Genomic DNA, 27654 nt, shown 5'->3' on the forward strand with positions numbered 1-27654 from the left:
TTTCTAGCATCGCGAGACTGTCTGCTCCCACCCCCAGTTCCCAGCGCTCCCAACCGCCCGCGCCCGCTGCTAGGCAGCGGCGGGGATGGCGAGCCGCGGAGCCGGGGCGGTGACGATAGCAGCGAGTCCGCCATTGGACGAGCAGCCCTGAGGGACGGGCCAGCCTGGTGAACAAGGAGATAGCGAGGCGGGTGGCCCCGAGAGAGCGAGGGCAATGGAGGCCAACATGCCGAAGCGGAAGGAGCCTGGCAAGTCCCTGCGCATCAAAGTCATCTCCATGGGCAACGCTGAAGTGGGAAAAGTGAGTACTGCGCTGGGAGGGGCGGGACCTCAGCGCGGCGGGGCGACGTGCCCATTGGCTGGGAGGGCGGCCACTCAACTGCCCGGGGCCCGGCCTCCTCCCCGCCCCTGAGCAGGCCCGGGTCTCCTCCTAGGGGATGCGCCTCCGTGAGGAAAACTCTCGTGACCTTTTTGACCTTTGGTTGCCCCCCCCCTCCTCCTCCACTGACGTCACTCTCCATAAGAAGGTGTCTCCTGTGACCGCTCACCCTTGAATGTATCCCTAAAAGAGTAAGGAGGCCTCGGTCCTTATGTCAGATCGTCTTCCTACTACCCTGTCTGCCTTCTAGGTGACCTGTCCAGGACTTAGAGGTGCAGAATAAAAGTTGAGTTACCCCAGCCGTTCTTGGGAGCCTAAGGGAGCTGACCGGGGTGCATGTGAGGATTGGCGTTTGTGAATGTTGCTCCGCGGACTTGGAGCCCAGAACCTATTTTAAGAGCGCAATTGAGGGTGACATTTTTCTCAAGGGAAGTGCAGTGGATGTCACGGAGCCTGCATTTTGTTTTGTGTGTTGCTTTTGTGTTTTTGTTTTTGTTTTCCGGTGGTGTCATCCTACTCATTCTCTCAAAGCCTTCGTCCTGCCACCTTTCTCTTGGCTGGCTCTCCTGGGTCCCAGCTGTAAGCTCCCCCATAGTTGGGGGGGTTGTCGGGGGGCAAGAGGGACCAAAGCTCTTCCCCCAAGTGAACTCTAAACTGTCTCCTCTTCACCCAAATTGTCTCCCAAGCTATTGGTTAAGAACCTTCCAAGGTCATCAAATCAACGACAGAGACAGGATTAGAACCTGAGTCTTCACAGCCTATTGCAGTTCTCGCTCCATCATTGTATGCTGTGAAAATCAAAAGAGCCCTTAATGGAGGTGTTTAGGCCGGTGCTCTGCACATTGTTGATGCTCAGTAAATGTTTAGTAGTGCCTTTTCTTTCCATTTAGTAATATCCTGTACTATTTATGTATCTTTGTATATATATATGTATTAACAGAAGTTCACTGGAACTCTACATTTATTGAACACCAGCTATGTGCCAGGCATTAAAAAGAAAAGAATAAAGCCTTTAAAAGGTTTATTAGTAAGCTGGCTAAGTTAGCATGCATCACTTTTACCATTTTCCTGTGCCTAATGGTGCAACATTAAAAATAGCCCAGGGACGCCTGGGTGGCTCAGTTGGTTGGACGACTGCCTTCAGCTCAGGCCATGATCCCGGAGTCCGGGGATCGAGTCCTGCATCGGGCTCCCAGCTCCATGGGGAGTCTGCTTCTCCCTCTGACCTTCTCCTTGCTCATGCTCTCTCTCACTGCCTCTCTCTCAAATAAATAAATAAAATCTTTTAAAATAGCCCAAAATGCCCAGTGTCACATTTTTTTAACATTGTTCTATATTTATTAGCCAATGGAATTAGACAAGAGGAAAAAAAATAGGAGATACTGGAAAGGAGAAGGCAAAATTATTACTATTTGCTAATGATATGATTATTTATCTTGAAATTTAAAGAGAATTAACTGAAAAGCTTTGAGAAACAATAAGAAAATTCAGTAAAGCAAAATTAATATGCAAAAATTAACAGCTATAGTATATTAAATAGTATTTTTAATATATAATTGAGAAATTATTTTAATTTACAAGAACAGCCAAAATAAAATGCCTAGGCTTAAACTCAAGAAGAAATAGGTAGGACCTATATAAAGAAAAATTCAGAGCTCTACAAAGTGACATAAAATTTCTTAGGCACATGGAAAGATATACTTTCCCCTTAATTAGGATCACTCAACATTTTAGAGATGTCAGTTCTTTAAAATAATCTACAAATGTAATTCAATCCTAGTTAAAATACTAGTTAAAATAAAAATAAGTTTTTTTTTCCTTTCAGAATATAATAGAAAGTATTAAGGTCCTTATGAAAAATTAAATGTAAGAATAACTAAGAAAACTGAAAAAAATAAAAAAGAAAAGAAAACACTACCAGATAATAAAACATATTTTAAATTACCAAGTTTTTCCTATTGATGCTGAGAAGGACATAGAGAGACATCAGTGGAATAGACTGGAGTCTAGAAGTAAATCCAAACACATAAGGAAATTTATAACAAATATAGTAAAGTGGTAGGAAAGTAGGGACCATTTAATAAATACTGCTGGAACAACTATTTACTGTTTGGGAGTGAGGTGGATTCCTCTTGCATTGCTTTCTCAAAAATGAATTTTAGGTGAATCAAAGATTTAAATGTAACTTAAAAAAAAATTGCCAGGGCACCTGGGTGGCTCAGTTGGTTAAGCATCTGACTCTCGATTTTGGCTCAGGTCATGATCTCAGGATCATGAAATTGAGCCCCATGTCAGGCTCCATGCTGGGTATGGAGCTTCCTTAAGATTCTCTCTGTTCCCCCGCCACCCTTCCTCTCCCCTCACACACTCTCTCTCTCTCTCAAAAAAAAAAAAAAAAAGCACCTTACTTATAAAAGTAACACATATTCATTTTAAAGAATTTGGAAAATATAGAAAGATAAACAATTTTAAGTTAAAAATTAAGACATACCCTAGTAAATAATCTTTGGCTTAAAGGGCAAATCAAAACAAATGACAAAATAACTAGAAAGCAGGTAAAGAGAGTCTATACTGAAAACTTTAGGACAAAATTAAACCTGTAGTCAAAGGAAAACACATTATCTTATTCATTTCTAAAGAAGAGAGAGAGAAAAACTAAAGGAACTTAATGGTTTTACATCTTTGTGAGTGTACAAAAAACCACTGAAGTGTATACCTTAAAAGTGTGAATTTTGTAATATGGTATATCTCATTTCAAAAGGAACTTAATACCTAAGACATTAGGAAAAGGCCACAAAATAGACCAAAAGAAAGTTTGGAAAATTAAAATTAATAAAGAAAAGTGCCTTAAAAAATCTATTTAAGAAGAAAATAGAGAATGAAAAATTTCAAGATTAGTACTGAAAGGGAGACATAATCATATACTAGAAGAGATTAAAAGAATGACTAGGAAATATTACATCCAGTTCTGTAGAAGCACATTTGAAAAGGTAGGGGAAATGAAGGACTTCCTAGCAAAATATAAATGACCAAAACTGACTCAAAAAGAAGTAGAAAATCCAATTCCTTAGACACATAATAAGGATTAGAAAAACAATGAAAAGATTTATCCTTCTAAAAGGTATCAGGATCAGATGGCTTCATGAATAAACTTTATTTAAGCTTTAAATAATTTTAAGGCAAAGAAAAAGGTGAACAGCTCTCCAGTTTATTATATGAAGTCGTGGTAACTTAACTAGCAAAACTTGATATAGTATCAAAACAGAAAAGTATATGCCAATTTCACAAGTATAGAGAGATGTATAATTTCTTAAATATCAACAAATAGAATTCAGTAGTATATCAAAAATAATCCACTACTAGCAAGGAGAGTTTATCCCTGGAATGCAAACATGGTTCGATATTAAGTTTGTCAACATAATTTGTTACATTAACTGACTACTGGAGAAAATTTTTTCAGTACTAGAAAAACATTTGATATAATCAAGTAGTCAATCCTAATAAAAATTTTAAGCAGAATCAGAATAAAATGAAACTACTTAAATATGAAAGACAATATTTATTATTAGCGAACAGCAAACATCATAGCAAATGGTACAATGCTAGGTCTATTTCCATTAAAATTAGGTACGAAAAGGATACTTGCTATTTTCCTTTATTACTTAGCATTGTTTTAGAGGTTCTAGAAATTCAGTAAGAAAAAGGGGATTTCCAAGGGCTTAATCTTCTCTATGGGAGAATCCTGAAAGTTCTCTGTGGTCTTTGTGTATATCTGATTCAGCTTTCTGCCTTGGCAGTCAACCTACTCCAAAGACCCAGTCCAGTTCTCAGTGTCCTCTAGGGTCAGACTCTTTGTAACATCCAACTTTGAAGCTTGCCCTAATTTTAGATTTCCAGTCAAATTTAATAAATATTTTCCTGTTAAATTAGTTGAATTGAGTTTTCAAATGTTCTACAATATTGTATATACTTCTTGGAGTTTACTTCTCTGTCTTAACAATAGACATGATAATCCCTCCAAGTAATCCGGTACAGCTCTACTCTTTTTCATTTGTATATAGTCCACAATATGCAAGCATTCCTCTGTTGATGAGAATTCATGTCATTTCCAGCTTTTCCCCTATTAACAAACAATGTTGCAATAAATAGTCCCTGTGTGTGTGTGTGTGTGTGTGTGTGTGTGTACACACGTAAATACTGGTTTTCTAATTTCTATAGACTAGATTTCCAGGGGTGGAATGCTGAGTTCAAGAGCATATTTTAAAATTTTCATAGCTATTGCCAACTCTGCTTAAAAAAACTGTGTTTCGGGGCATCTGGGTGGCTCAGTGGGTTAAAGCCTCTGCTTTCGGCTCAGGTCATGATCCCGGGGTCCTGGGATCGAGCCCCACATCGGGTTCTCTGCTCAGCAGTGAGCCTGCTTCTCTGTGATGTCAAATAAATAAATAAAAGATTTAAAAAAAAAAACTGTGTTTCTACCAACAATATGGTATGGAGGTACCCTTTTTCCCATATCCCTGCCAACACAGGTGTTGTCATTCTTTTAATGACTCCCAGTCCGGTTAGTGAGAATTATTACTTTAATTTGCATTTCATGGATTACGGATGAAGTTGAGCACCTTTTCATATGCTTATTGGCTATTTGGATTTGCTGTTCTGTATATTTATATTCCCTATTTATTTTTCTATTGGATAATGTGTCTTATCAATTTTTCTGGTTCAGGGACATCAGAGATAATAACTTTTGCCAGTCATATAAGTAATGAATATTTGTCTGGATATGTCCTTGTCTTTTAATATTTTTTACAAATATTTTGCCATACAATTGCTTTTGTTATTATTATTTCTTTTTTAAAAAAATTATTTATTTATTTGATAGAGAAACACAGCGAGAGAGGGAGCACAAGCAGGGGGAGTGGGAGAGGGAGAAGCAGGCTCTCCGCTGAGCAGGGAGCCTGATGTGGACTGTATCCCAAAACCCTGGGATCATGACCTGAGCCAAAGACAGACGCTTAACTCACTGAGCCATCCAGGTACCCCTATTACTATTTTTTTATATACTCAGTTGTGCCTGTCTTTGCTTCCTTCCTTTTTTTTTTCCTTTTTTTTTTAAAGATTTATTTATTTATTAGGTGGGGGAGGGTCTGAGGAAGAAGCAGACTCTCCGCTGAGCAGGGAGCACGATGAGGGGCTCAGTCCCTGGACTCCGGGATCACAGCTGAAGCTAAAGGTTTAACTGGCTAAGCCACCCCCACACTCCTGTCCTTTCTTTTATGTTTTTTGAGTTTCCTTTCTTGGTTGAAAATGTTTTCCTAAGATTGTACATATGTTGCACATTTCTTTTGCACTTGATCTTAACCAAAGGGCCGAGAAGTGTTGGTGCACATTTTCTTCTGAAATTTTTGTTGTTTTATTTTTAAATTTTGAAATCACAAATTCATCTGAATTATTCTGTATTTAGAGAAAGGCCTAACTTGTGTAAGTAGCATTTTACCAAATAAATCACTCTTTTCCCCTTAACTTTAAAGATTTTATTTATTTATTTGAGAGAGACTGAGAGAGAGAACATGAGAGGGGAGAAGGTGAGAGGGAGAAGCAGACTCCCCGTGGAGCTGGGAGCCTGATGCAGGACTCAGTCCTGATAGTCCGGGATCATGGCCTGAGCTGAAGGCAGTTGCTTAACCAACTGAGCCACCCAGTTGCCCATTTCCTCTTAACTTTAAATAATCACCTTGGTCACTTTTAAACTCTCTTCTTTTAATAGAATCTATTTCTGGGCTCTCTCTTCTGTTCTACTGACCTATTTGTCTATTCTTACACCAATATGATATTGTCTTGATTGGTTTCAGACTGTATTTTAATATCTATTAAGGTAGCTTCCCTCTTCTTTCTATTATCCTGCCCCATTCCTCTTTTTCATATTTTGATTAGTTCTTCCCAGATAGTTGTTCTTTCATATGAATTTTAGGAAAATTCTATTAAAAACAGAGGCCCAAACCTGTTAAGATTTTAACTGAATCTGTGTAAAAAGAGAAAAGTACCTAAAAATCTATTTAAGAAAAATAGTGAGAGCAAAACATTCTCTCTATATTTATGTTATTTAACTTGTAAGAGCTTATAAGAGTCTAAGGACCAGGAGCCCTATTTATGTAATAGGGAGTGGTTATTAATACAATTACTTAAATATGTGTCTTGTGAAATACTTATAACTAGTGTTTAAATAGTGTACTGTAGTTAAAGGACTGCCAGGCCTCTTAATCTCATGAATAATTTAGAAAAAGGCTATATTCATTTTCCCAAGCTATTGTGAGAGAAAATATTTGTGAAGTGCGTTCCAGCTATAAAATGCTTTTAAAAGTATAGCCTCTTAGCAGTAGTCACTCCAAAGAAATTTTTCCTTTAGTTCACAGTAAGCTTATTAACTGCTTTTTAAATTAACTGTCCTATATAATTTAGGTTAACATTCATCGGGGAAGGATTTGAGCAAAATAAACTCCGTTACTAGCACTCCCAAGTAAATTGTAAGTTTCATGAGTGCTAAGAGTTGTTATTAATATACACGTCTTTTAAAATTGGTTTTCACTGGCACTGAGCAAATTTCAATGGCTTGAGCAAAAAGATAGAAGTAAAATACCAGCGTTTGTTGTCCTCAAATAGTTTACCATCTAGCTGAAGAGGTAATGTGAGTATGTACATGCGAAATGATAACTTACAATACAAAGCCATTTATGACTGCTGGGGTGTGTGTGTAATATATGTGTGTATATTAGTATGTGTATCGAGTATTGGAAGAGTTCAGATGCAGGCAAGATCTCTTAAAACCTGGAGCTCAGAGCTTGAGCTGGGCCTTAAAGGACAAGTCAAGATTTGGAAAGAAGGGAGAAAGCTCATTCCAACTGGAGGGTAAGTCATGACAAAAGCTAGGAAGTCAGGTGTCCAGGAGTTTGCGGAAATGGAGAGTTTGTATTAGAAGGGTTCAGACAGGTAATGCAGATTAGGGCCAGATTATGGAGGACCTTAAATAAAGGACAAAGGAATTTGGGTTTCAAACTTGGCACTGAGAAACCACTGACGATTTTTGAGTTAGGGAAGTGAAAAATGTCAGTGGTGTGCCATATTGACTGAGGTTGGGACAAAAGGAAGGCAGAAAGACCAATAAAGAATTTCCTACTGTTGTCTAGTAGATGATGAGAATCTAAACCCAAAAGATGTAAGTGGGAATTAGAATGAGAAGGAGGCAGGAAACCTTCAGAAGGTTTAGAAAGGCTCAGAATCAAACGTGGCTTTAATATTCTGATCCTCGGGGTTGAGAAAATGGTGGTGTTAACAGAATCAGGATGTCAGCAGGATGAACTGTTTTTATGTATAGGATTAGGCCATTTGGGGACATGTCGAATTTGAGGTAACAGCAGGACACCCAAGTAGAAAGTAGTCTTAGTATTGAAGGTATAGATGTGCTTTTGAGAAGGGAGGTCAACGCTAAACGTTTTGGTGGTATTGTTGAAAGCATAAGAGTAAGTCTTCAAAAGAAAAGAGCACAAGGATGGAGAACTAAACTGAAAGCATGCTTGGTGCTAGGGAAGTAATTAAGTAATTTTAAGTAATCTTTTCTTAAAATTTTCACTTTTATCATTTGTTTTGGTTCTTTGAAAATGCTTTCTCTCTCACTGTGGTAAGTGAAGAAACCATGATGAACTGTTCCTATATTGTATGTTTCCAGAGTGTATTTACTAAAAGCCTGCATTTTTTTTAACCTTTTTAGAGCTGTATTATAAAACGATACTGTGAGAAAAGATTTGTGTCTAAATATCTTGCAACCATTGGAATTGACTATGGAGTCACAAAGTAAGTACATTGTTTTTTGGGGCTTGTAAGTTACATAGACCTTTGAACTCCTATAAAATGATGTGTCTTGAAATAGGTGCTCTGAAAATAAATCAGGAAAGATTGGAATAAAAGACCTTTACAGAAATGTAGTGATCATATAATGTATTCATCACTGACCACATTCTTTTTTGCCAGGCCCTCCCTTAGGTATAGGGTCTGCAGCAATGAGCAAGTTAATGTAAAACTCAACTGACAGATGTGCCTTTAATACACATGTTTGTATTAATAGGTCCTATTAGCAAATGTGTTTGTAGAGCATTTTGAGATATTCTTTCTAAAAAGTATATATATTATGTGGAAAATTTTCCCAGACAACCTCATTTATTGGTTTATGATCTTTATAGCCTATTGGTATCTAGAAAATGATCTGGGAGAAGTAAAACTGGGAAGAAGTGGGGATTTATCTGGACGTGACTCAGGGTGGGTTGAGCTTGGGGAGGTAGGATTACTTTAGCAGTAAATAATACTGCCAGTGCAGAGAATCGAGGTACACAGCACTCTCCCGGAAGGTGGAATTTCAGGGACTTACTATTCTGGCCCTAAGCTGCCTCTTCTTCCCTCTTGTTTCATTCCTTTACACACTTTAGCCTCCCTCCACACTACAGCACTGTCCTCATATTTTTCTGGTCTCAGTGCCATTATTTATTCTGTCTACCTGAAGAGTCCTTTCCCTGCATCTCTCCATCTGTCAGACTTTCCAAGATGTGAAATGGTCTTGTTCCCATGAGGTCTTGGAATAAGCTCCTTTATTAGTGAGGACTCTTTTTGGTTGCAAATGACAGAAATATTAAACTTTTCTATGCTGTTTATGGTACTTAAAATAAATTGCCACATGTCGTTATTTTTATATGTTAAATGTCTCCTGCTAGATTATAAGCTCCACGAAGAAGGGGCTATTAGTATAAGTCATCCCCAAATGCCTGGTACAGTGCTTGTACAGAGTAGATACTCAAAAACTATGTATTATTAGGTAAGCTAGGACTGAAGAGGAAGTTTGCAAGATTAGAACATGAGGGCAGCTTTCAAGAAGGTAGACTGAAGTGGTGGGTGGGTGTATCTGTACTTCAGGACACAGAGTTTCATCAGTGATAGGGCAGGAGATCCTGTTTCAGGCAGTTCTGTTTTGAATCCATATAAGTAGCTAATTTATTCCCCTAAGAAATGAGTATTACCATATTACACCATAGAACTGTGGTCATTTAGTCAACAGACTCTTCTATTTCGGGCTGAAAGTTTTGGGGGGAAAGATGGTTGTCCCATGGTGAATCAGGAGGCTATAACTGAGAGGAACCCAAGTCAAACCAGCTCAAGCAAAATAATAATAATAATAATAATAATAATGATAATAAGCATAAATAAAGGATATTAATAAATTCACATAATCCAGTTATAAGGATGCTGGGCTTAGAGATTGCTGGAACCAGGGACAGAATAGAGACAGATCATTTGCTCCATCTCTCTCCACCTTATATCTTCCTCTACATGGCTTCCAGCAGATCTCAGACTCACAGTGTGAATTTTACTTCCAGAGACGGACAAAAGTTAGTATTCCAAGTTTAAAAATCCCAGGGAAGGGGTGCCTGGGTGGCTCAGTCATTGAGTGGCTGCCTTCAGCTCAGGTCATGATCCCGGGGTCCTGGGATTGAGCCCCACATCAGGCTCCCTGCTCTGCGGGAAGCCTGCTTCTCCCTCTCCCACTCCTCCTGCTTGTGTTCCCACTCTCACTGTCTCTCTTTCTGTCAGGTAAATAAATAAAATCTTTAAAAAAAAAAAAAAAAGAATCCCACAAAATAATAGATACATATTCCATCCTCCCTGTTTCCAACATGGCGAAGCTCAAATTCCAGCATGCTGAAGAATTACCTGTAGAGTTTGTAAAAATGCAGATTCCTAGGACCTGCCCACCACGATTCTGATTTGCCAGGTCTGAGATGGGGCACAGGAATCTGCATTTTTAAAAGTCTCTCATAATAATGATACAGGTGGTCTTCAGGCCATAATCTAGGAAAGCACAACCTTGAGGTAATGAATTACCAATTTTCTTAAAGTAATTGCCTCTGTCTGGCATCTGAATTAAATTAACCTCTTTCAGTTTCAATGTGTGAATGCATTTTTTACTTTATGGCCTTTAGTTACATCCCCTGTCAGCTGCTATCTCTTTAAGGCAAAATTTTCTAGTATAAATTATTATACCAGATCTTCTCCAGATGCTCTCAGGCTCTGTTGTTATTTTGTTTGCTATTCTCACATCCTCTTTTGTAAGATGGATCCTGATTTCACAGATGTTAAAATGAAAGCAAATATGCATTTTGGAATTGATGAAATATGGTAGAAAATTCAGGAATAAAGAAATGATTAGCTTAATTTACGTCTACAAGTAATATAAAACAACTGTAGGAATTATGATTTCAGAATAGAAAGTGGATATTATAGATGTGGACAAGGGGATAATAACAATAAACAAACCAGGAGGTCGTACAGGGACAATGAGACCAAGCACCGATGTCCTTGTATCCTGGAGGAGGGGTTCATGTCAGTGTTGTGCAAACTGAAACATGTCACTTAAAAACATAATGATTCTACCCTGTTAATTTATTGTGAATAATTCCTATTCTTAACTTAGAGGGGTCTTTCAGGAAATATTTCTTGTGATGAGGAAACGTATTTAAAGTTCAATAATTCTAGTTCACTTCAGTTCCCTTTTCTTTTGTTAAATTCAGTAACAAGTACATTTCATACTTTTTATTTTAAAATGGATAATCCCATTTTTATAAAAAAATACTTCTGCTCATCAGTCATATCTATGCATAGAAGACTGTAGTGATGTTTATCGATATTGACAAAGGTTTTTTTCTGGGTGATAGGATTTGGGATAAATTTTAAACTTTCATCTTTGTATTTTTTTTTAGTGTTTGAAATACTTAAAATACTTCATTAATTTATTTACCAGTAGTGATTTTTCTGGAAAAAAATAAAAGATGCAAATATGCTACCACATTGAATAGTATTTAATTCTAATATGAATGGTTGTTATTTTTCCTTTTTGTTCTTTTCTCTATTTAAAAATTTTTGAAAACAAGTTGATTTGCTTCTGCTCAATGAAGATCACACACTTTAGTTACTGTTCTACATGGTAACCCAGCATAACCACTAGCAATGAAGATGTCTTCTTAAGTGAAATAAAGTATTTTGTTTTCCTTCCTCTCAGTCCTACTTGTCCCACATCGGTTTTCTTAGTTCCATGGTAGTAGCATAGATATGACTGATGAGCATAAGTATTTTTTTTTGTTAGTTAAGGGGGACGGACTGAAGTATCTTGAGGCAAGCTGAAGGTAAATGAAGGTGTTTAATGTTACAGTGGGCTCAGTGTTCTGAAAATAAGGAGGGCAAGATGATCTGCCAAATTACCAGCTTCTGTTGTAATGATTATCTGTTCTCAAGAAGAGGCACTATGAAAGCCTCTTTTAAATTTCATACACATACCTTTTTAAAATTAATAAACGACATAAATGATTTCAATGGGAATGCAGAAGCCATAACCTTCTTTGGAATTGTTTCCATTTGAACATTTCAGGGTACAAGTCAGAGACAGAGAAATCAAAGTTAACATCTTTGATATGGCTGGCCATCCCTTCTTCTATGAGGTAAGAAAGACTTTTTGAGAAAATCTGCGTCCAGTATTGTCAGTGGGTTAGGGAAAGATCCTGAGTTATTAGAAACTACCAGTATGCAAATCATGTATAAAATTAGGTGAATTTAGCTGGTGGGTGTGGCTTCCTTTCTGAGCCTTAACTGAATGGAAACCTGTTGGTCTTTTGTTCCATCCCCTTAGATAGTGGTAGGAAATTCCATTGCTAATGTTTCAAACACTTAGATAAGACATTTTAAATTTCAAAGGACTGTTGCTTTTATGCTTTATACCTTCCTGATCGATGGCTGCCATTCATTCACCGCATACCAGTGTGTCAGTTTGGATGCTGGTAATACACAGTCCCTGTCCTCATGGAACATAAATATGTCAAAGAAGACGGATATTAAACAAATGACAGAATGCTTGGGAGCATTTAATATCTAGCCTAGTATCTGGGAGGACAGGAAGCCTTGTTGAAGGAAGCAACATTTAAAGTAAGCTTTGATGGATAAGTAAGAATTACGTAGATTGGTGGGAATCCAGGGATGATGTGATACACAGGATAGTTTTGAGTGGTACAGACTGTAATAGTTTGGAGAATGAATGTCTCTAATGATGAGGTCATACTGCCTCACCAGTTCATCCTTTTCACTGTTAAAAACTCTAGATTAACAACTCCCTTTTGAAGGCTTCCTTCCTTTGACTTTCACTATTGATCTTGGGCTTGTTTTTAGAACAACATAGACTGAGTCTGTGCTTCTACAATGGAACCTTTCTAAAATTTGTTAATCCGCTCCTTTTCAGGTAAAATATTTTCTAGCCCTGCCCTAGCTAGGCTTCTCAACATCCTTTGTAGATAACCTCTAGTTAGCTAATGGGGAGATGACAACTGAGCACAACATTCCAGATATTGTCTAGTGAAAAGCACTGAGTGTTCTTTACTTTCTGTCATTAGACACTGGACGTCTTATCAATGCAAATTGAAATTACAATAGCTTTCCCCCCCAGCAGCTCAAAAAGATAACAGTATAATTAATAGAAGCTTCTTGAAATCACCACTTCTGAAGTAACTTTTCTCTGAATAGCTTCGATTTTTTCTTTTTTGTCAAATATTTACTTGTCCATAGCTCAAACCCTCCTTTTTGACAAGACCAAAGCCATCTTCTCCCTAAGGCCCAAACTGACCAAAGTATATTTTTGCTCGGCACACAGTGGGTGAAGCGTCTGTAGCCATTGTCATGATCCCTGGCTTCCCCCCATCCTGGCGGCCTGTCTTCCATTGAAGCTACTACTGTCATCTGTCCTCTCAACAGGTTTACCCAAAGGGCCTACTGAGAGAGGCCCGTCTGCTTAGCATGTGAAAGAGCACTCTCAGAGGAAAGTGTCAAAGAGAGGACTGCGAGGGAATGCCAGGCCTGTGTCTTAACAGCAATTTTGCTTCCACTGATGCACACATCATTCTGGGACTTGCTGGTATGAGTTAGACAGTCTGTAGAAAGTTCTTGAGGCCTGAGTGCTATTAAACTAACAGCTTTCTGTGGCCTACAAGCTAGAAAGTTTGCCATCCCTGCTCTAAGAAATAATCCCAATTCCCTTAGCATCCTATTTAATTAAACTTTGGATGCTGCAAGACTTCCAGGACTAACATCAGAGAGCTGTCTTGGGAGCTGAGAGTAAGAAAGCTGTGGGGGACCATTGAGGCTTCTCCTTTTTTATTTTACAGATGGGAAAAACCAAAGCTGGAGGTGGTAAAACCACTTACTTAAGACTACAGAGGTAGCCAGTTGCTGAGCCCAGACTTGAACTTGAGTCCGTTGAAAGAGAAATCCATGAGGCTTGCCTAAACCTCTATTTACACGCAAATCTCCCTCTGGATAGCATAATTTGCACTTTGAAATTCTTTGACTTCTGCTTACATTCCCTACATTCAGCTCTTCTTGATTTAAAATGTCTTGAATACTTACACCTGGTAGGCCCTGTTGGCTGACACAAAGACAGACATATCAAGACACATGCCTGTCACTTGCGGCCTACTGGAAAAGGCAGCTGTGTATGCTACCAACTATAACACCAGACAGGAAGTAATATGGGCACTACTAGAAGCACAAAGGCTGTGGTATTTCAGGGATACAGGGGTTAGATTCTGTTTGGCAGGGGTTCGGGATTAGATGATAAGGTGTGGGGCAGGAAAAACTCCATGAAAGATGCAGTGTCATAGCTAAACTTGAAAGATTAAAGATAAAGAGGTGTCTGTTTCGAGACGGAGTTAGAGAAACACAGGGGAGGTTTAGGGAATGAGAGATTATCCACTTTGAAGGACAGGAGGTAGGAGGAGGATAAGACTGGGAAGCCGGTGGGGGACTGATCAGAGCTTTCAACACCAGTTAAAAGAATTTGAAATTTAAGGGGTTGGCAGTAGGGAAACACTAAAGAATTTTTGAACCAGGGCTTCGAAAAGATAAATATGTAATGTGTATTATGTTGCTGGGGAGGTTACTTAGAAAATTCTTGCAGTAGTAGTCAAGAGGTAGTGTAATGTTGGCACATGGAAATGGAAAGGAAGTGACAGGTGCAGGAAATCTGGCAGAGGATTGTTTGTACCTGCAGAGTGAAAAAGGAGAGGAAAGCAGCAAAGGTGAACACTAGACTTTCAATCCACACGGCTCAGAGAATGGTGCGCTCCTTTCATCACTAGAAGTTCAAGGGAAGGAAAAGATTGGGAGGGAATAAGTTGGAGGGTTTCCTGTTGTACATATTGGATTTGAGATTCCAGCAAGACATTGAGCAGGGAGAGTCTAGAGTTAACTAGAAAAGCAGCTCTGGAAGCACAGATGAAAAGGCTCACCTTGGAGCTTCTCCCAGTTGAAATTATGCAGGTGGTTTTGTTGTCTGAGTTGGAAGGAAGGATTGAAAAAGAAAGGCTGAGGGTTTGGGGTGGGATTAGGGGAATTAGAGCAGCCAGCTGGCGTGGGAGCAATGGAGAGAGGAGGATTTGGTAAGAGACCAGATGAGAAAGAACCTAGAGAGCGTGGCGTATGGGAGCCAAGGCAGCAAGAGTTTCGGGGAAGAAGCCAGAGGCCCATTTTCACTTCTGCAGGTGGGCTGAGGACCTTGAGGACTGAGGGGAGAAGACTCCTGCTGCTCATCACTTCAATTCTTTCTGATTTAATTGCTTTTAATTTAGGAGATAACTGCTTCTGTTTCTACAAATTAATAGCCATTTGCCGTCTTGGCCCAGGCATCTGTCTATACTCAGAAACCTAAATTTCGTGCCTGATGTGTGTAAGAAGACTTCATTTCTTACAACAGACTGGTATGGGCATGTGCAGACTGGACTCTCTGAGACGAATGAGTAATACATGGCCTCTGTCAAGGTTCTTACTGGAGTTTTGGCCTGAAACGCCTGGTTTGTCAATGTTACTACGCACCCACTCGACTGATCCTTCCTCTGCCACTTTCTTGTGCCCTATACTTCGTGCTGCCTCTTCCTGGAATTATAGATATGCCCCAGAAGTGAGTTGCCATTTCTAGCCAAAATATTGAAGGTGGACCATCAGAGGAGGGTGAGAAAGGAAGGCAGAAGATGCAAATAGACATTGTTTCACAGGCACTGTAGGTGCTCTGCCTTCATCATCTCATATAATCCTCGGAATTACCCCGTGAAGGAAGTAGTACTGTCCCCATTTGATAGATGAGGACACTCGGATGCAGAGAGGTTAAGTGACTTGCCCCAAATCACACAACTAATAAGTAAGAGTGACCCCAGGTTTGACTCTAGAGCCATTACACCACTGGGGCTCTGCTTTTGGAGTTCTGAAGTTAGTGTGGAGACCCTAGAGTCAGGGAAGCTCTACCCAGCATCCCAGGGAGTCTGCTCCAGGCTCTGGTACATAAATGGCCATAACTCTTGCTGACGCTTGTGTCATTTTTGCCTGAAGTTCTTCATTCTTCCTGAGAAGAGCTTTATTTTATAGAATTTGTGTTATTTTAAGATCTACTAACAAGAATTAAAGATGGATTGCCTCTAGGGAGTGGAGCTGGAGGTGAGAAGGGCTGAGGCGGGAATGTTAATGTTACGTTCATTACAAGACCTTGTCCTCGTAGGGTTTTTCTTATCATGTTACTTTGATTTTATAAAAAGTCCTCTAAAGACCAGTAGATACTGAGATACAATAGCAAATACTATGTATGCACAAAAGAATGCCCTTTGTTATGTTAATGATGGTGAGATATATTATAAAATCACAAAACCTCCAATTTGCACATCTGTTCTTTTCTGTGAAGGTTCGTAATGAGTTTTACAAGGATACACAGGGTGTAATACTGGTCTATGATGTTGGGCAGAAAGATTCCTTTGACGCCCTAGATGCGTGGCTGGCAGAGATGAAGCAGGATCTTGGACCTCACGGAAACATGGAAAATATTGTATTTGCAGTGTGTGCCAACAAGGTAACTGCTTTGGACATTGTATGCTCAACTTTCCAGATCTATTATGGGAAGAGTGCAGCTCTGAGTTTTGGGGAACAAATGAAAAAAAAAGAAAGAAAGAAATCCTTATTCTATGCTATAGGAATCAACAGATTTTCAAAACATACATCCCTAAAACAAAGAATAAAAACACAAATTCCCATATGTTGGGGTATTTATCCATTTTTTTCTGGTGCTGTACATGGGGAAGGGTATTAGTGACAGAGCAGGAGAAGGGGATCCTAATAATTACACTCTGGCCTTGATTAGAGAAGGGACAGTAGTTAGGTGTGCAGCATGGATTATGGAAAGGAATGGAAAACAGACTTGAGTGTGGGAGACCTCATGAAGCCAACTTTCACAGAGGTGAATTTGAGGTGAGCAGTTTTCTTCGAGGATAAAGTGGGAAGTGCAGGAGCAGGCATTTGTTATTTTGCCACAGAAAATCAGTCTGTGTTCAATATGGGCAATTTTTTTGGTCTCCTTTGGTCCTCGTAATTGTATATACTGGTGCTGGAGTTCATGTAAGAGTAGTTTTGGCCTCAGTAAAAGATTGATGAAGACCTCACAGGGCCTGTGCTAGTGGATCAAGGTTGGGGTCTTCTCTCTGTTCCCCAAATTTCTGTTTCAGATTGACTGTACCAAGCACCGCTGTGTAGATGAAAGTGAAGGGCGTTTGTGGGCCGAAAGCAAAGGCTTCCTGTACTTTGAAACTTCAGCACAGACTGGAGAGGGAATCAATGAGATGTTCCAGGTAAGCTGGCATCGTTTTGTTTGTTCCGAGGCTGACCATGCCAAATTTTAGTTTAAATTATGAGAAGCAAAAATGTAATAGGAATTTCGCATTGGAATAAGCTTGTTCTTTTCAGAAGCTGGTGAGAAAAAGATTGAGAGAGAGAGAGAGAGAGTGTGTGTGTGTGGTATCTATCTGCCTGCTGTGTACTTGAGACCGGACCTGGCTGATCATCAGAATTACTTTGGGAAATTCTTAAAAATACAGATTTCCAGGCTCTAAAACTACTGGAAGCTTAGTGCTTGTGCTGGAGCTCGAGAATCTATATTTTGAAAAAGCTTTCCAGGTGATTTCTGATGATCATCAAGTTTAACAACTGTTATTATATACTTACTTATAATAGAACAAAGATTTTCTTGAGAACTCCCTTTGGTTAATGGTGTTACATTTGCATGAATAGGTAGATGGAAGGATTACTTTGGCGAAATTGCCTTGCTGTAGCTGATATAATCCTATATTGCAAGAGCACAGTTAGAGAATAGGAGCCTGGCATTGCAGAGTCCCGCCAATCACACGTAAAAATAAGGTCTTATCCACCAAGTAGACAATGGAAGGGTGTACTCATATTGCAACCTGAATAGATGGTGATTTTTTAAAAATTACTAATCTTGAATAATTTTAAGGGCCAAGGTTATTTATTTTTTTTTTTTTTTTTTTTTTTTTTTTTTTTTTTTTTTAGAGAAGGAGAGGGGAGGGCCAGAGGGAGAGAAAGAATCTGAAGCGGACTCTGTGCCTAGCGCAGAGTCCAATGCGGGCTTGACCTCACAACCCTGAGACTATGACCTGAGCTAAAATCAAGAATTGGACACTTAACCAACTAAACCACCTGGGTGCCCAGAACAAGACCTTTTTTTAAAAAAGATTTTATTTATTTATTTATTTATTTGAGAGAGAGAGAAAAAGAGAGAGCATGAGCAGGAGGGGCAGAGGGACGGAGAGAGAGAGAGAAACTCCAGCAGACTCCCGAGCTGAGCAGGGAGCCTGACGTGGAGCTTGATCTCATGACTCTGAGATCACGACCTGAGCTGAAACCAAGATTCAGATGCTTAACCAACCATGCCCCCAGGCACCCCCAGAACAAGGCTTTTTTAAAATAGTAAATTATAAAGTCAACTCTTGATTACAGATACATTTGGAAGTAAGTGGTGACATGAATTATGCATTTTTTCTCTTCTGAATATATCTTGATATTTTGGGAATTTTTAGCATTTCAAATAATGTAGCTATACTTTAAAGAGTTGTTCTTAATTATTGAGTGGGATTTTATTTAATCTTTTATGCTGAATTTCTTTCTCTTAAGGTGTCACTGCCCGTATTAGAAGACAGGTTTCATCCTTGGCTGACAGTTTGAATCGGGCATCATAGCTTCTGTTTCAAGACCAAATAAGGTTGATGTTGGCTTGCCACATCCTGTTCTATTGAGTACATGAACCTGTGTGAGTTTGTACCTATTTATGTGCAGTAACAGTACTTGATCATTTGAGTAGTGTTTTACTATTCTGGAGAAGTTTACGTGTTTCATCTCATTTGAGATTTAGTGTGTAGCAGGTTTTATTCTCATTTCAGATTTTATAACATCTAAGAGTGCTGAAGTGACTTGTCCAAGGGTATAAATAACAGCTGTTGAAGATTAAATTTCTATCAGCCCTTGAAAGATGTAGTCCATTCTCTTCTGGCCTCTCTTGCAACTCATGAGTTGTTAGTACCCATTCGTACTCTTGGTTTTTTGTTCATAATGTGTTGGGGATTTTTTCCCCTCTAGCCACTTTCAAGAGTTTTTCTTTATCTTTGGCTTTTGGCTTTGGACTGTGTGACTAGATGTGATTCTCCTTATATCTATCCTGCTTGGTATTTGTTGAGTTTCTCGGAGAGCTAAGTAGGTGTTTTTTATCATCATTTGTTCAAAATTTTTTTAGTTTATTTTCACTCATTTCCTTCCTGGACTCCAGTTACATGTGTATTAGGCCATTTCTTTTTGTCCCATAGTCCTTGAGACTATGTTATTTTTCTTTCCTTTTTCTCTATATTTTGGATCATATAGTCTCTATTGGTCTGACTTTCAGCTGCTTTTAAATCTGAGTGAATTTTTCAACTCCATACTTTTCAGTCCTAGGATTTGGATTTGATTTTCTTGTGTAGATCCTGGTTCTCTGCTGGGATTCTCTATCTGTTCACTTATTAAGACTATGTTTTCCTTTATCTCTTTGAAATATTTATAATAGCTCCTTTAAAGTCTTTGTCTACTAGGTCCAATATCTGAATCATCTTGGGCCCAGTTTCTGTTGACAGCTTTTTTTTCTTTTTTTTCACCTGACTATGGATCATATTTTCTTGTGTCTTTGTATGAATAGTGATTTTTGATTGAATACCAAGACACTGTGAATAATGCATTGTAGAGGCTCTAGATTCTTTATTTTCCTCAGCAGAATATTGGTTCTTAATTTCAGCGGGCAGTTACCAACAGATTACATTGAATTTGCATGGGTTTGGTTTTTTGCTTTCATAGCAAGGATCTGAAGGAAGCCCAAATTGTTGTCTAAGCCCTTCAAATCTGGTAGAACTCAACCTTCAAATTCTGTCTCCTTTTAGACCTTGTCAGCTCTTGGTTTTCGGTTTTATCAGGATGAGTTTACTACCAAGCCATAGTCTTTCTATGGTATCTCAGCTAGATACTCAGGATACCAATGAAATAGTAAGCAATGTCTGCACTCTAGCAAGGTCAGACTGTACTGTTCCTGGAATGCCTCTTTCCAAAACACCACTAGACTTCTAGTATATTGGTTCTCTTCTCAATCCCATGGTCAACCTCAGGTGATCTCACCCGGTGCATTTATAGCCTGGGCCGCAGCTACAGATCAGTGGGGAACCGTCACATGGACTTCTGGGGCCCAATCCTGCCTTTCTCCTTCCTCTCCAATGCCCTGCTCTGCAGATTCCAGCCCCTTCAGTATCCTTAAACTCTGATCTCTGTCTCTTTCATTCAGTGGGACTGTGGGACTGCTCAGACCAGCTCTCTGTGACATGGCCAGGAAATGGGCTCCAGGTAGAAACTGAGGGGCAGTACTGTGCTTGCTGTTGTCCACTACCTGGAAATAGTTTCTTGCTCTATCTGTCCATTTTCATAGTAGTTTATGGCAGGAGTTCTAGCCCGGTCCCTGTCACTCCATCATGGCTGGAACTCAGACGTGGAATGTAAACAGACCCTTGACTTCAGTTCTCCTGTTTTGTACACCACACCACAGCTGGCGCTTCTAAACCATGTGTGCTACCAGTGAATGCTTGTGTCCTCAGAGATCTGGGGGGGTTTATATTTTAGTTTAACTGATAAACTAGAAGAAAACCTTACTGATACAGAACACAAGCAAACATCAGTGAACTGTGATGACTTTTAGGTTGCTTTTATCCTTTCAGATAAATCTTGGGTAGCACTCAGGGATAAAACAGTCTGTTTAAAAACAGGCTAACAAGGAATGTAAAAAAAAAAAAAAAACTATGTAAGCAAACGCTTAGAAACAGTGCTTTCCTGCTGACTCAATTTAATTCATATTTTCTTTGTTTCCTATACACTTCTAGACACTATGTCAGAAAGGAACTTAGTTTTGTCTTTTGCACTTTGTGAGCAGAGTAAGACAGACTAATCACATTAACTCTTCTTTTGTCTTGTTATCTTGTGGCTTTTCCTTTGGCACCCTGCTCACAAATCAGCCTTCTTGTTTAGGTTGTCAAGTCTATTAGCTATTACTGGAGATAAGAAGGAGGAGTCTAAGAGAAATGGAAAAATTTTGGACAATGACAGGAATTATAGACATATCTGAAAAAGAAGAGAGATTAAAAAAGAGATGGAGGGAAGAAGAGATGTCTAGTGTATTAAATGAGACTTTTGAGCAAAGTTTTCCAACAATAGTAACTGAACTATGAGCAGGATCAAAAAATAGTTTTCGCTTTGAAAAACATCAAAAAAATGGGCAAAGAATCTGAACAATTTAGAGAAAAAGGAAAGGCACTAAGCATATGAAAAGACACTCAGTTTCACTTACAGAAACTTTAAATCCAAACTGTGTGCTACACATAGGTTTGGCAAAAGTGAAGCTGTGTGAGAATGCCCCATAGTGACAAGGAGACAGAGAAATAGAGTGTTGGACCCTGTGATGGTGTAAACCGACACATTTTGTAGGACAGTTGTCAAAATCAAAAATCTAAATGCCTCTACACTGTTACTTAGTACTTCTCCTTTTAGGAATTTATCTGAAAGCAGCATCTCCACAAGTGTGCAAACACACACACACACACACACACACACAGAGTATTCATTAAAGCACTGTGTGTAATAGCAACACCTAGAAATAATTGACTTGTCAGTTGGGGAAATAGGGAGTTGGTTAAATAAATTAAGATACAGTCACAGTGAAATACTGAACAGTCATTAAAAAGGATGAGGAAAGTGTCTATATGCACTTTCTAGAGAAAGAGTCCAAGGTATATTTTTTTAAAAGATTTTTTTTTTTAAATGTAATCTCTATTCCCAACAGCACCAAGATCAAGAGTTGCACACTCTACCAACTAAAACAGCCAGGTGCCTCTGTATTTTTATGTGAAAAAGTTTGAGGAGCTAAGCAGTATGTTTAATCTGCTTTCTCTTATGTCAGTGTTTAGTGTAGGGATGGATATACCGGTATCCTTTTCTTTTTTTTTTTTAAAGATTTTATTTATTTATTCAACAAACCAAGATCACAAATAGGCAGAGAGGCAGGTAGAAGCAGGCTCCCTGCTGAGCAGAGAGCCCCATGCGGGGCTCAATCCCAGGCCCCTGGGATCACGATCTGAGCCGAAGGCAGAGGCTTTAACCCACTGAGCCACCCAGGTGCCCTGATATACTGGTATTCTGATAGAAAATTTTTCTGGGAAGATACTCAAAAATATTAACAATGGTTACTTTTAGGAGAGGAACTTGAGGGGCAGGAAGACAGTTTTCATTTTACACTTTCATTTACTATTTGAATTTTTCTAACAGTGTTCACCTACTACCTTTTCACCTCAAGAGTGTTATTTGAGAGGAAGATTATGAGCCATTTAAAGTTTATTCCTTATACTTTTGTGTGTTAAAAAAATACACAAGCGTGTGTATTTTGTGCATATACACATAAACATACATATAAGATAAAAGAAAAAAACCTTCCAAACTATATATTTGCTTTATGGTGAATTTTAAGTTATTGTAATATATTAAAATTCTTTAAGTTATGCTTAAAGGAAATTCCTATTTTCATAAAATCAGTTCTCCTCTGGGATGATTTCTTTTTGCAGACCTTTTATGTATCCATAGTTGACTTATGTGAAAATGGAGGGAAACGTCCTATCACGAATAGCAATGCTAGTTTCACCAAAGAACAAGCAGACACCATTCGCAGAATTCGAAACAGTAAAGACAGTTGGGACATGTTGGGAGTCAAACCTGGGGCCTCAAGGTAAGCGGTGCTCTAGGATCTTCGTTCCAAGTTCTGTCCTGGGGAAAAACTCAGCTGCCAACATCGTAGGTCTGATATATCTTCTTGTCATTGACTGTAAATATGAAGATGTGTGGAAATGCATTAGCTTATGTAATAACTTTTCTTCAGTGAATTAATTGAATGCCAGAGAAACAAGTAGAGGACGCAGTGGCCTGATGAAGGAGCTCTGCAGTGTATTTGCATGAATACTTTCGGTAATGGTGTGTTCTGCTTTTGTCTGTGTTGAATAGGAGCCTTGAAGCAAATGTAACCTTAAAAAAATACCCTACAAAAGAGAAATCTTAAATCATAGAATTTTAGAAGAGGAAAAGGATATTAGCAGCTTCTCCAGACATTTCATTTTATAGATGAGAAAACTGGAATTCGGCGAGACTAAACACATGTTCAAGGACCCTAGGAGTTAGTGGTAGAATTGGTTCTTGACCTTGAACACTGTGTGTCTGCCTGGCTCTGTCTCTTTCTATGGCCCTCAGAATCCTGCTAGGTCCTCATCTGTGTATGAATTTATGTTAAATGGTTTTATCTTTAGCCAAAAGAAATATTTGGGAGGAAGACAAATACAATCACTATTCTTTGTTGCTTGTGCAAGAATAAATCCTTGTTCGGTATGATTATATAACTTTTAACAACAGGATGCTTCTGTTACTATACATATTATGATTTTTATTGTAATTGTAAGCGTTCTCAGGTCTTTTTATTTTGCACCATAACTTTCCTCCCCAACCTTGTCCCTTTCTACTTTGTCACCTTGATTCACACACACACACGCACACAAAAGTACGTGTTGAAACATCTTGTTGATACCAGTGGCGTTAAGTTTCTCTTTTCCAGTTTGGTCTCCTAGTCTGTCTTCAGGCCCAGAAGGCGAGAGGGCAGGGGAAGAAGAACACAGTTACTGGTCGCCTCGACTTGCCAGGCCTTACAGAGAAGGCTTTAAACACACGAACATTTCAGATGATCTTGTGTAAATAGCACAGTTAATTGGTGTCTTTTAAATGTCCTTTGGGATTTCCATAGTCTCATTCTAACATCTTCTGTTTACCTCCAAGGGAGATTGGCTCTAAAAGAAAGAAACTTATTAACTTAGTACAGTGTTTATTAAGGAAAAAGAAACTTCAGGTTCCTTATTTATTTACTATCTGTATTAATTGGAATCTACCAAAATATACAGGACTTCCACAAGTTCTCTCTCATTGACCAATATAAACATGTGCTCCTCTTACCTCTCTCTGGGTCGATCGAACTAATTTTGTATGTCAGTGAGCTCACTTGAACAGAACCTAGAAACAGTGTTTTGAAGTTATAAAGAGTTTTAATGTTTGTTCAGTATCATGTTTACTGTTCTTGAACTTTAAGAAAATCTTCAGCTTCAGCAGAATTAATGTATTTGTTACTTTGTAAATGTATTTGTTAATACATTGTTATTTTGGTGAAGAATTCTGGCAATTCAGATTTCTTCAGAGAGGGAGAATATGATTCTTGTTAGCTAATATCAGAATTGTCTATGTAAAAAAGCCCCATGCATATTTTAGAACAAGAGAATTCAAGGGGCACCTGGGTGGTTCAGTCATTAGCTGTTTGCCTTCAGTTCAGGTCATGATCCTGGGTCCTGGAATCGAGTCCCGCGTCGGGCTCCCTGCTCAGCGGGAAGCCTGCTTCTCCCTCTCCTGTTCCCCCTGCTTGTGTTCCCTCTGTCGCTTTCTCTTTCTCTGTTAAATAAATAAATAAATCTTTAAAGAAAAAAAAATGAAGGAGAATAAGAGAATTCAGGGTTTGTTTAAGAGCAGAAAGCAGAAAAAGCCTTAGAATACATGCCCAAGCCTAGAGAACTATGAACATGGCCTTGTGACCTCAGTCTTTCCAAGTAGACACCCAAGATTTTCCATCACCCGCAAGACAATCACAGACCATCTCTCTAATTCGGAGAGCCGAGTAGAAATCCTTCTGATAAAACATAAAGGAGAAAAACTAGAGCGTTTGGGAAAGTGCCATATCCAGGCTAATAGCATAACTGGAAACCTGAATTACAAAAAGAAGGTGGGAAATAAAACTATCTGGTACACACAGAACTACACCTGACCAGGGAAGGAGCTGGATACTTAGAAGCTTCTGGAGGCCTAACACCAGAGGATGATGAAGAGCAGGGAGAGGTGGTCTCCCGGAGCTCTCCTGGTCTTTGGGATTCACTTTACTGCCCCTTTCCTTTATGGGTAATGTTCCCCTTCTCTTTTCTTTCTTCTTTGGTCTCAGGAGCTCGCTGGAGCTCTCCAGTACCCCCATGTGCAGCGTCCCTTTCTTGGTCAATGGTGTCACCATCTTCCCTGAGGCTTAGCATCCCCTTGACCCTGGAACTCATCTCAACCCCTTTTCTTCCATCTCCTTGACCTGTATGTCCAGCTTGTCACCTGCTTCTGCCGATTCTTCCTGTGTGTCATCCCTTAGCCTCCCTTGATCCAGACTCTTGTACTTGTGCTTGGCTTCTCGTAACAATCTCCTAACCTCGAAAATCAGCTTTCTCAGCACCTTTTTTTGTCATGAAACACTTACTGATGTCATTGTTTATCAAGTCTACTTTTTTATTGTTGTTTTGATTTCAAGGCCCCTCCCTTATTGGTCAGTGCTTCCTGGCCAACTTTGTTTTTGTTACCCCCAGCAGTGCCCTCACAGAACTTCATGCCACGGCCATGCTGTTCGTAGTTCCTCGCTTCTGCCGGCTCTCTCCCGGTGGCCCAGTGTCTCCCCATCTCCTTCAGAACCCCACCCCACAGGCCCTTCCTGATCACCCCGTGCCCTCATCGCTTCAGACAGCAAAGATTTGCTGGATGCCTGCTCTGTGCCAAGGACCTTTCCGTGGATCCTCCTTTTACCAGGCATTTTCTTGGTGTTTCGGTACTCCACATGATATTTCTTTCTCTACTTGTCTGTAACATATTATTTACTTGTTTATTGTTTGTTTCCGAGTCCTTTAGTCCCACTTTTGAGAAAAGGTAGTAATGCAAGAGATATGATGTAAGTCCGGACACCGAACTGCCGTGGGCGGGGGCTGACCCTGTCGCTGACATAGAGCTTGGCTTCTTTCTCCTAGGGATGAAGTCAACAAAGCCTATCGGAAGCTCGCTGTGCTGCTTCACCCCGACAAGTGCGTGGCGCCTGGTAGTGAAGATGCCTTCAAAGCGGTGGTGAATGCCCGGACAGCCCTCCTGAAGAACATCAAGTAGGAAGTCAGAGAAAAAGACAAGTGCAGCCCTCAAGTATAAACTGACTGTCCCTAGAAGTGAAATAACCACCATGGGTTTTTTTTCTTTTTTTTTCTCCACAAAAATCTTACTGCTTTTTTCTTTTGTGTTGTCATTTGTAAATTAGAAATTCAGGTGCCTGTGACCATTTCAGACATTTTACAGAGCAGTGAAGACAACCAAGCGCCACTTGTACGTACAGTTTCTTTCCTATTTCCAAATAATCCAAATTTTGTTCCTCCTTCATTTGTGAGCTCGGTAATGGTAGCGTCCCTCACGCACTTGACTCAGGACAGTCCAGGAGGTTTCTGGAGGGAGGAAGGGGCGCAGGGGGACCTTTCGCTTTTCTTTTTCTTTTTTTGTAAAGTTCATCGGAGAAGGAGACAGCAGATACAGAAGGAAATGGTAACAAAACCCCCAAAAGTGTGGTGGGACCTCACACGCAAGTCACTTCTTTTACGAGTTCCTTAGTAGGATTTGAACCATTGATCCTTCTATAATTAATGAACTCTGGAGGGCCCTTTGGAAGTTTGTGAATCAAGGTAATACCGTTCCAAATTGAGCAGTCCTTTGTGGACCTACACTCTGTCCCCTTCTCCAGCCACCAGGGGGAGAGACAGGCTAGTCCTAGGAGAGAAAAGGCTGTGGCAGCCACGAGTTCTGGAACACTGGCTGTTGCTCGTCTTGCCCCTGGATCTGAGGCCTTTCTCCAGCCACGGAAGCAATGCCGGTAGCAGTAGGGAGCATCGGGCACCCAGGAAGCAGGAGTCAGGTCCCACAACAGACGTGCTTGCTGGTCACATTAGAGCTTGTGTACGCATCCCCGAAGGCAAGGCCAGAGGCAAGGCCCAAGGGCACAGCCAGCCTGGCTTGGACTTGTCTGATGCCCCTCAGAGAGCCTGTGGATGAGGCTTCTGCCTTTTCTTGTTTCTGCATCCTTTGCCACAGGTAGGTAGGAGACGCGGGGGCACGCCTCTACCGCCTGGCCTCTTCACTTACCTACTTGAGTTCCTTCCTTTTCCTTTTCTCTTCCTTATTTATTTATTTTACAAATATACCACAGCTGTCATTTTTCTCCTGATTGTCTGGCTCTTGGCCACTGCCTCTTCCATCCTCCCTTCCGAGGCTTCACCTTACTTGTACTCCCATACAAGCCCTGCTTGACTGGAGTCCAGTGTGGATCCTTTGGGTGTTGGTGGAGGGAGAGATCTTAAGGCCTGTGAGGGAAGAATTTCTAATTTTTGCTTGGGCTCCATAGTTCTAAACAATAATATATTTACACTCTAGATTATGAAAGCTAATATAATGTACAGAAATCCATTCTCTTGCCATAGTCTCCTCCATACCCACGGAACGGATGAAGTATGTTAGGACTGGCCCTTCCCCCAGAGCTTTCAGAACTGGTCTTGCTGTTTGACCCATTGTATTGTGAATCTTGGTACGTTACTCATCTTTTAGCTGCAACCACCCTGCACTAATTGGGCTTTAAGGTGCATAAAATGTGAGTTTCAAGCAGCTATCCCATATTGATCACCAAATAGCATTCACCTACCCAAAAAGAAAAGCCACTTCAGTTTCATTCCAGCCCTCTGCAGTCTTTTGGATTCTCCTCTCCAAAGCAGCTTCCCTTTGTGTGTCTGCCCTTGGGCTGCATTGAGCTTGTTGTCAGGAAACCAGAGCATTGTTTTCTAGTATGGCTTTTCATCTTGGTAGTACTGAAAATGCTTCTTTTTTACGAATTGAGTCTAATACAT

At 39.8% G+C, this 27654-nt stretch overlaps 1 protein-coding gene across 3 annotated transcripts; it reads left to right on the top strand.

Moving 5' to 3' along the window:
- Window positions 1-27654, top strand: DNAJC27 (DnaJ heat shock protein family (Hsp40) member C27). 3 transcript variants are annotated; one of them, XM_004745933.3, is made up of 7 exons: window positions 5-301; window positions 8142-8224; window positions 11841-11910; window positions 16182-16346; window positions 16996-17118; window positions 22462-22622; window positions 25750-27654. In XM_004745933.3, the coding sequence occupies exons 1-7, from the start codon at window positions 215-217 to the stop codon at window positions 25880-25882; spliced, it is 822 nt and encodes a 273-aa protein (XP_004745990.1). In that variant the 5' UTR covers window positions 5-214; the 3' UTR covers window positions 25883-27654. The 3 variants fall into 3 exon arrangements, with proteins under 3 accessions (XP_012908429.1, XP_004745991.1, XP_004745990.1); XM_013052975.2 differs by lacking the exons at window positions 22462-22622; window positions 25750-27654 and adding an exon at window positions 18458-21883 and having other exon boundaries at window positions 1-301; XM_004745934.3 differs by lacking the exon at window positions 22462-22622 and having other exon boundaries at window positions 3-301; window positions 25750-25884.

The sequence above is a fragment of the Mustela putorius genome, unplaced genomic scaffold (assembly GCF_011764305.1).
Source record: "Mustela putorius furo isolate JIRA1106 unplaced genomic scaffold, ASM1176430v1.1 tig00000281_pilon_pilon_pilon, whole genome shotgun sequence".
Classification (NCBI taxonomy): Eukaryota; Metazoa; Chordata; class Mammalia; order Carnivora; family Mustelidae; genus Mustela; species Mustela putorius.

Excerpts from the sequence above, each read along its gene's own strand:
- DNAJC27 (XM_004745933.3), top strand. The coding sequence starts at position 215 with ATGGAGGCCAACATGCCGAAGCGGAAGGAGCCTGGCAAGTCCCTGCGC. Across the intron at positions 8,225-11,840 it reads ATTGACTATGGAGTCACAAA|GGTACAAGTCAGAGACAGAG; the intron begins GTAAGTACATTG and ends TGAACATTTCAG. Across the intron at positions 11,911-16,181 it reads GCCATCCCTTCTTCTATGAG|GTTCGTAATGAGTTTTACAA; the intron begins GTAAGAAAGACT and ends TTTTCTGTGAAG.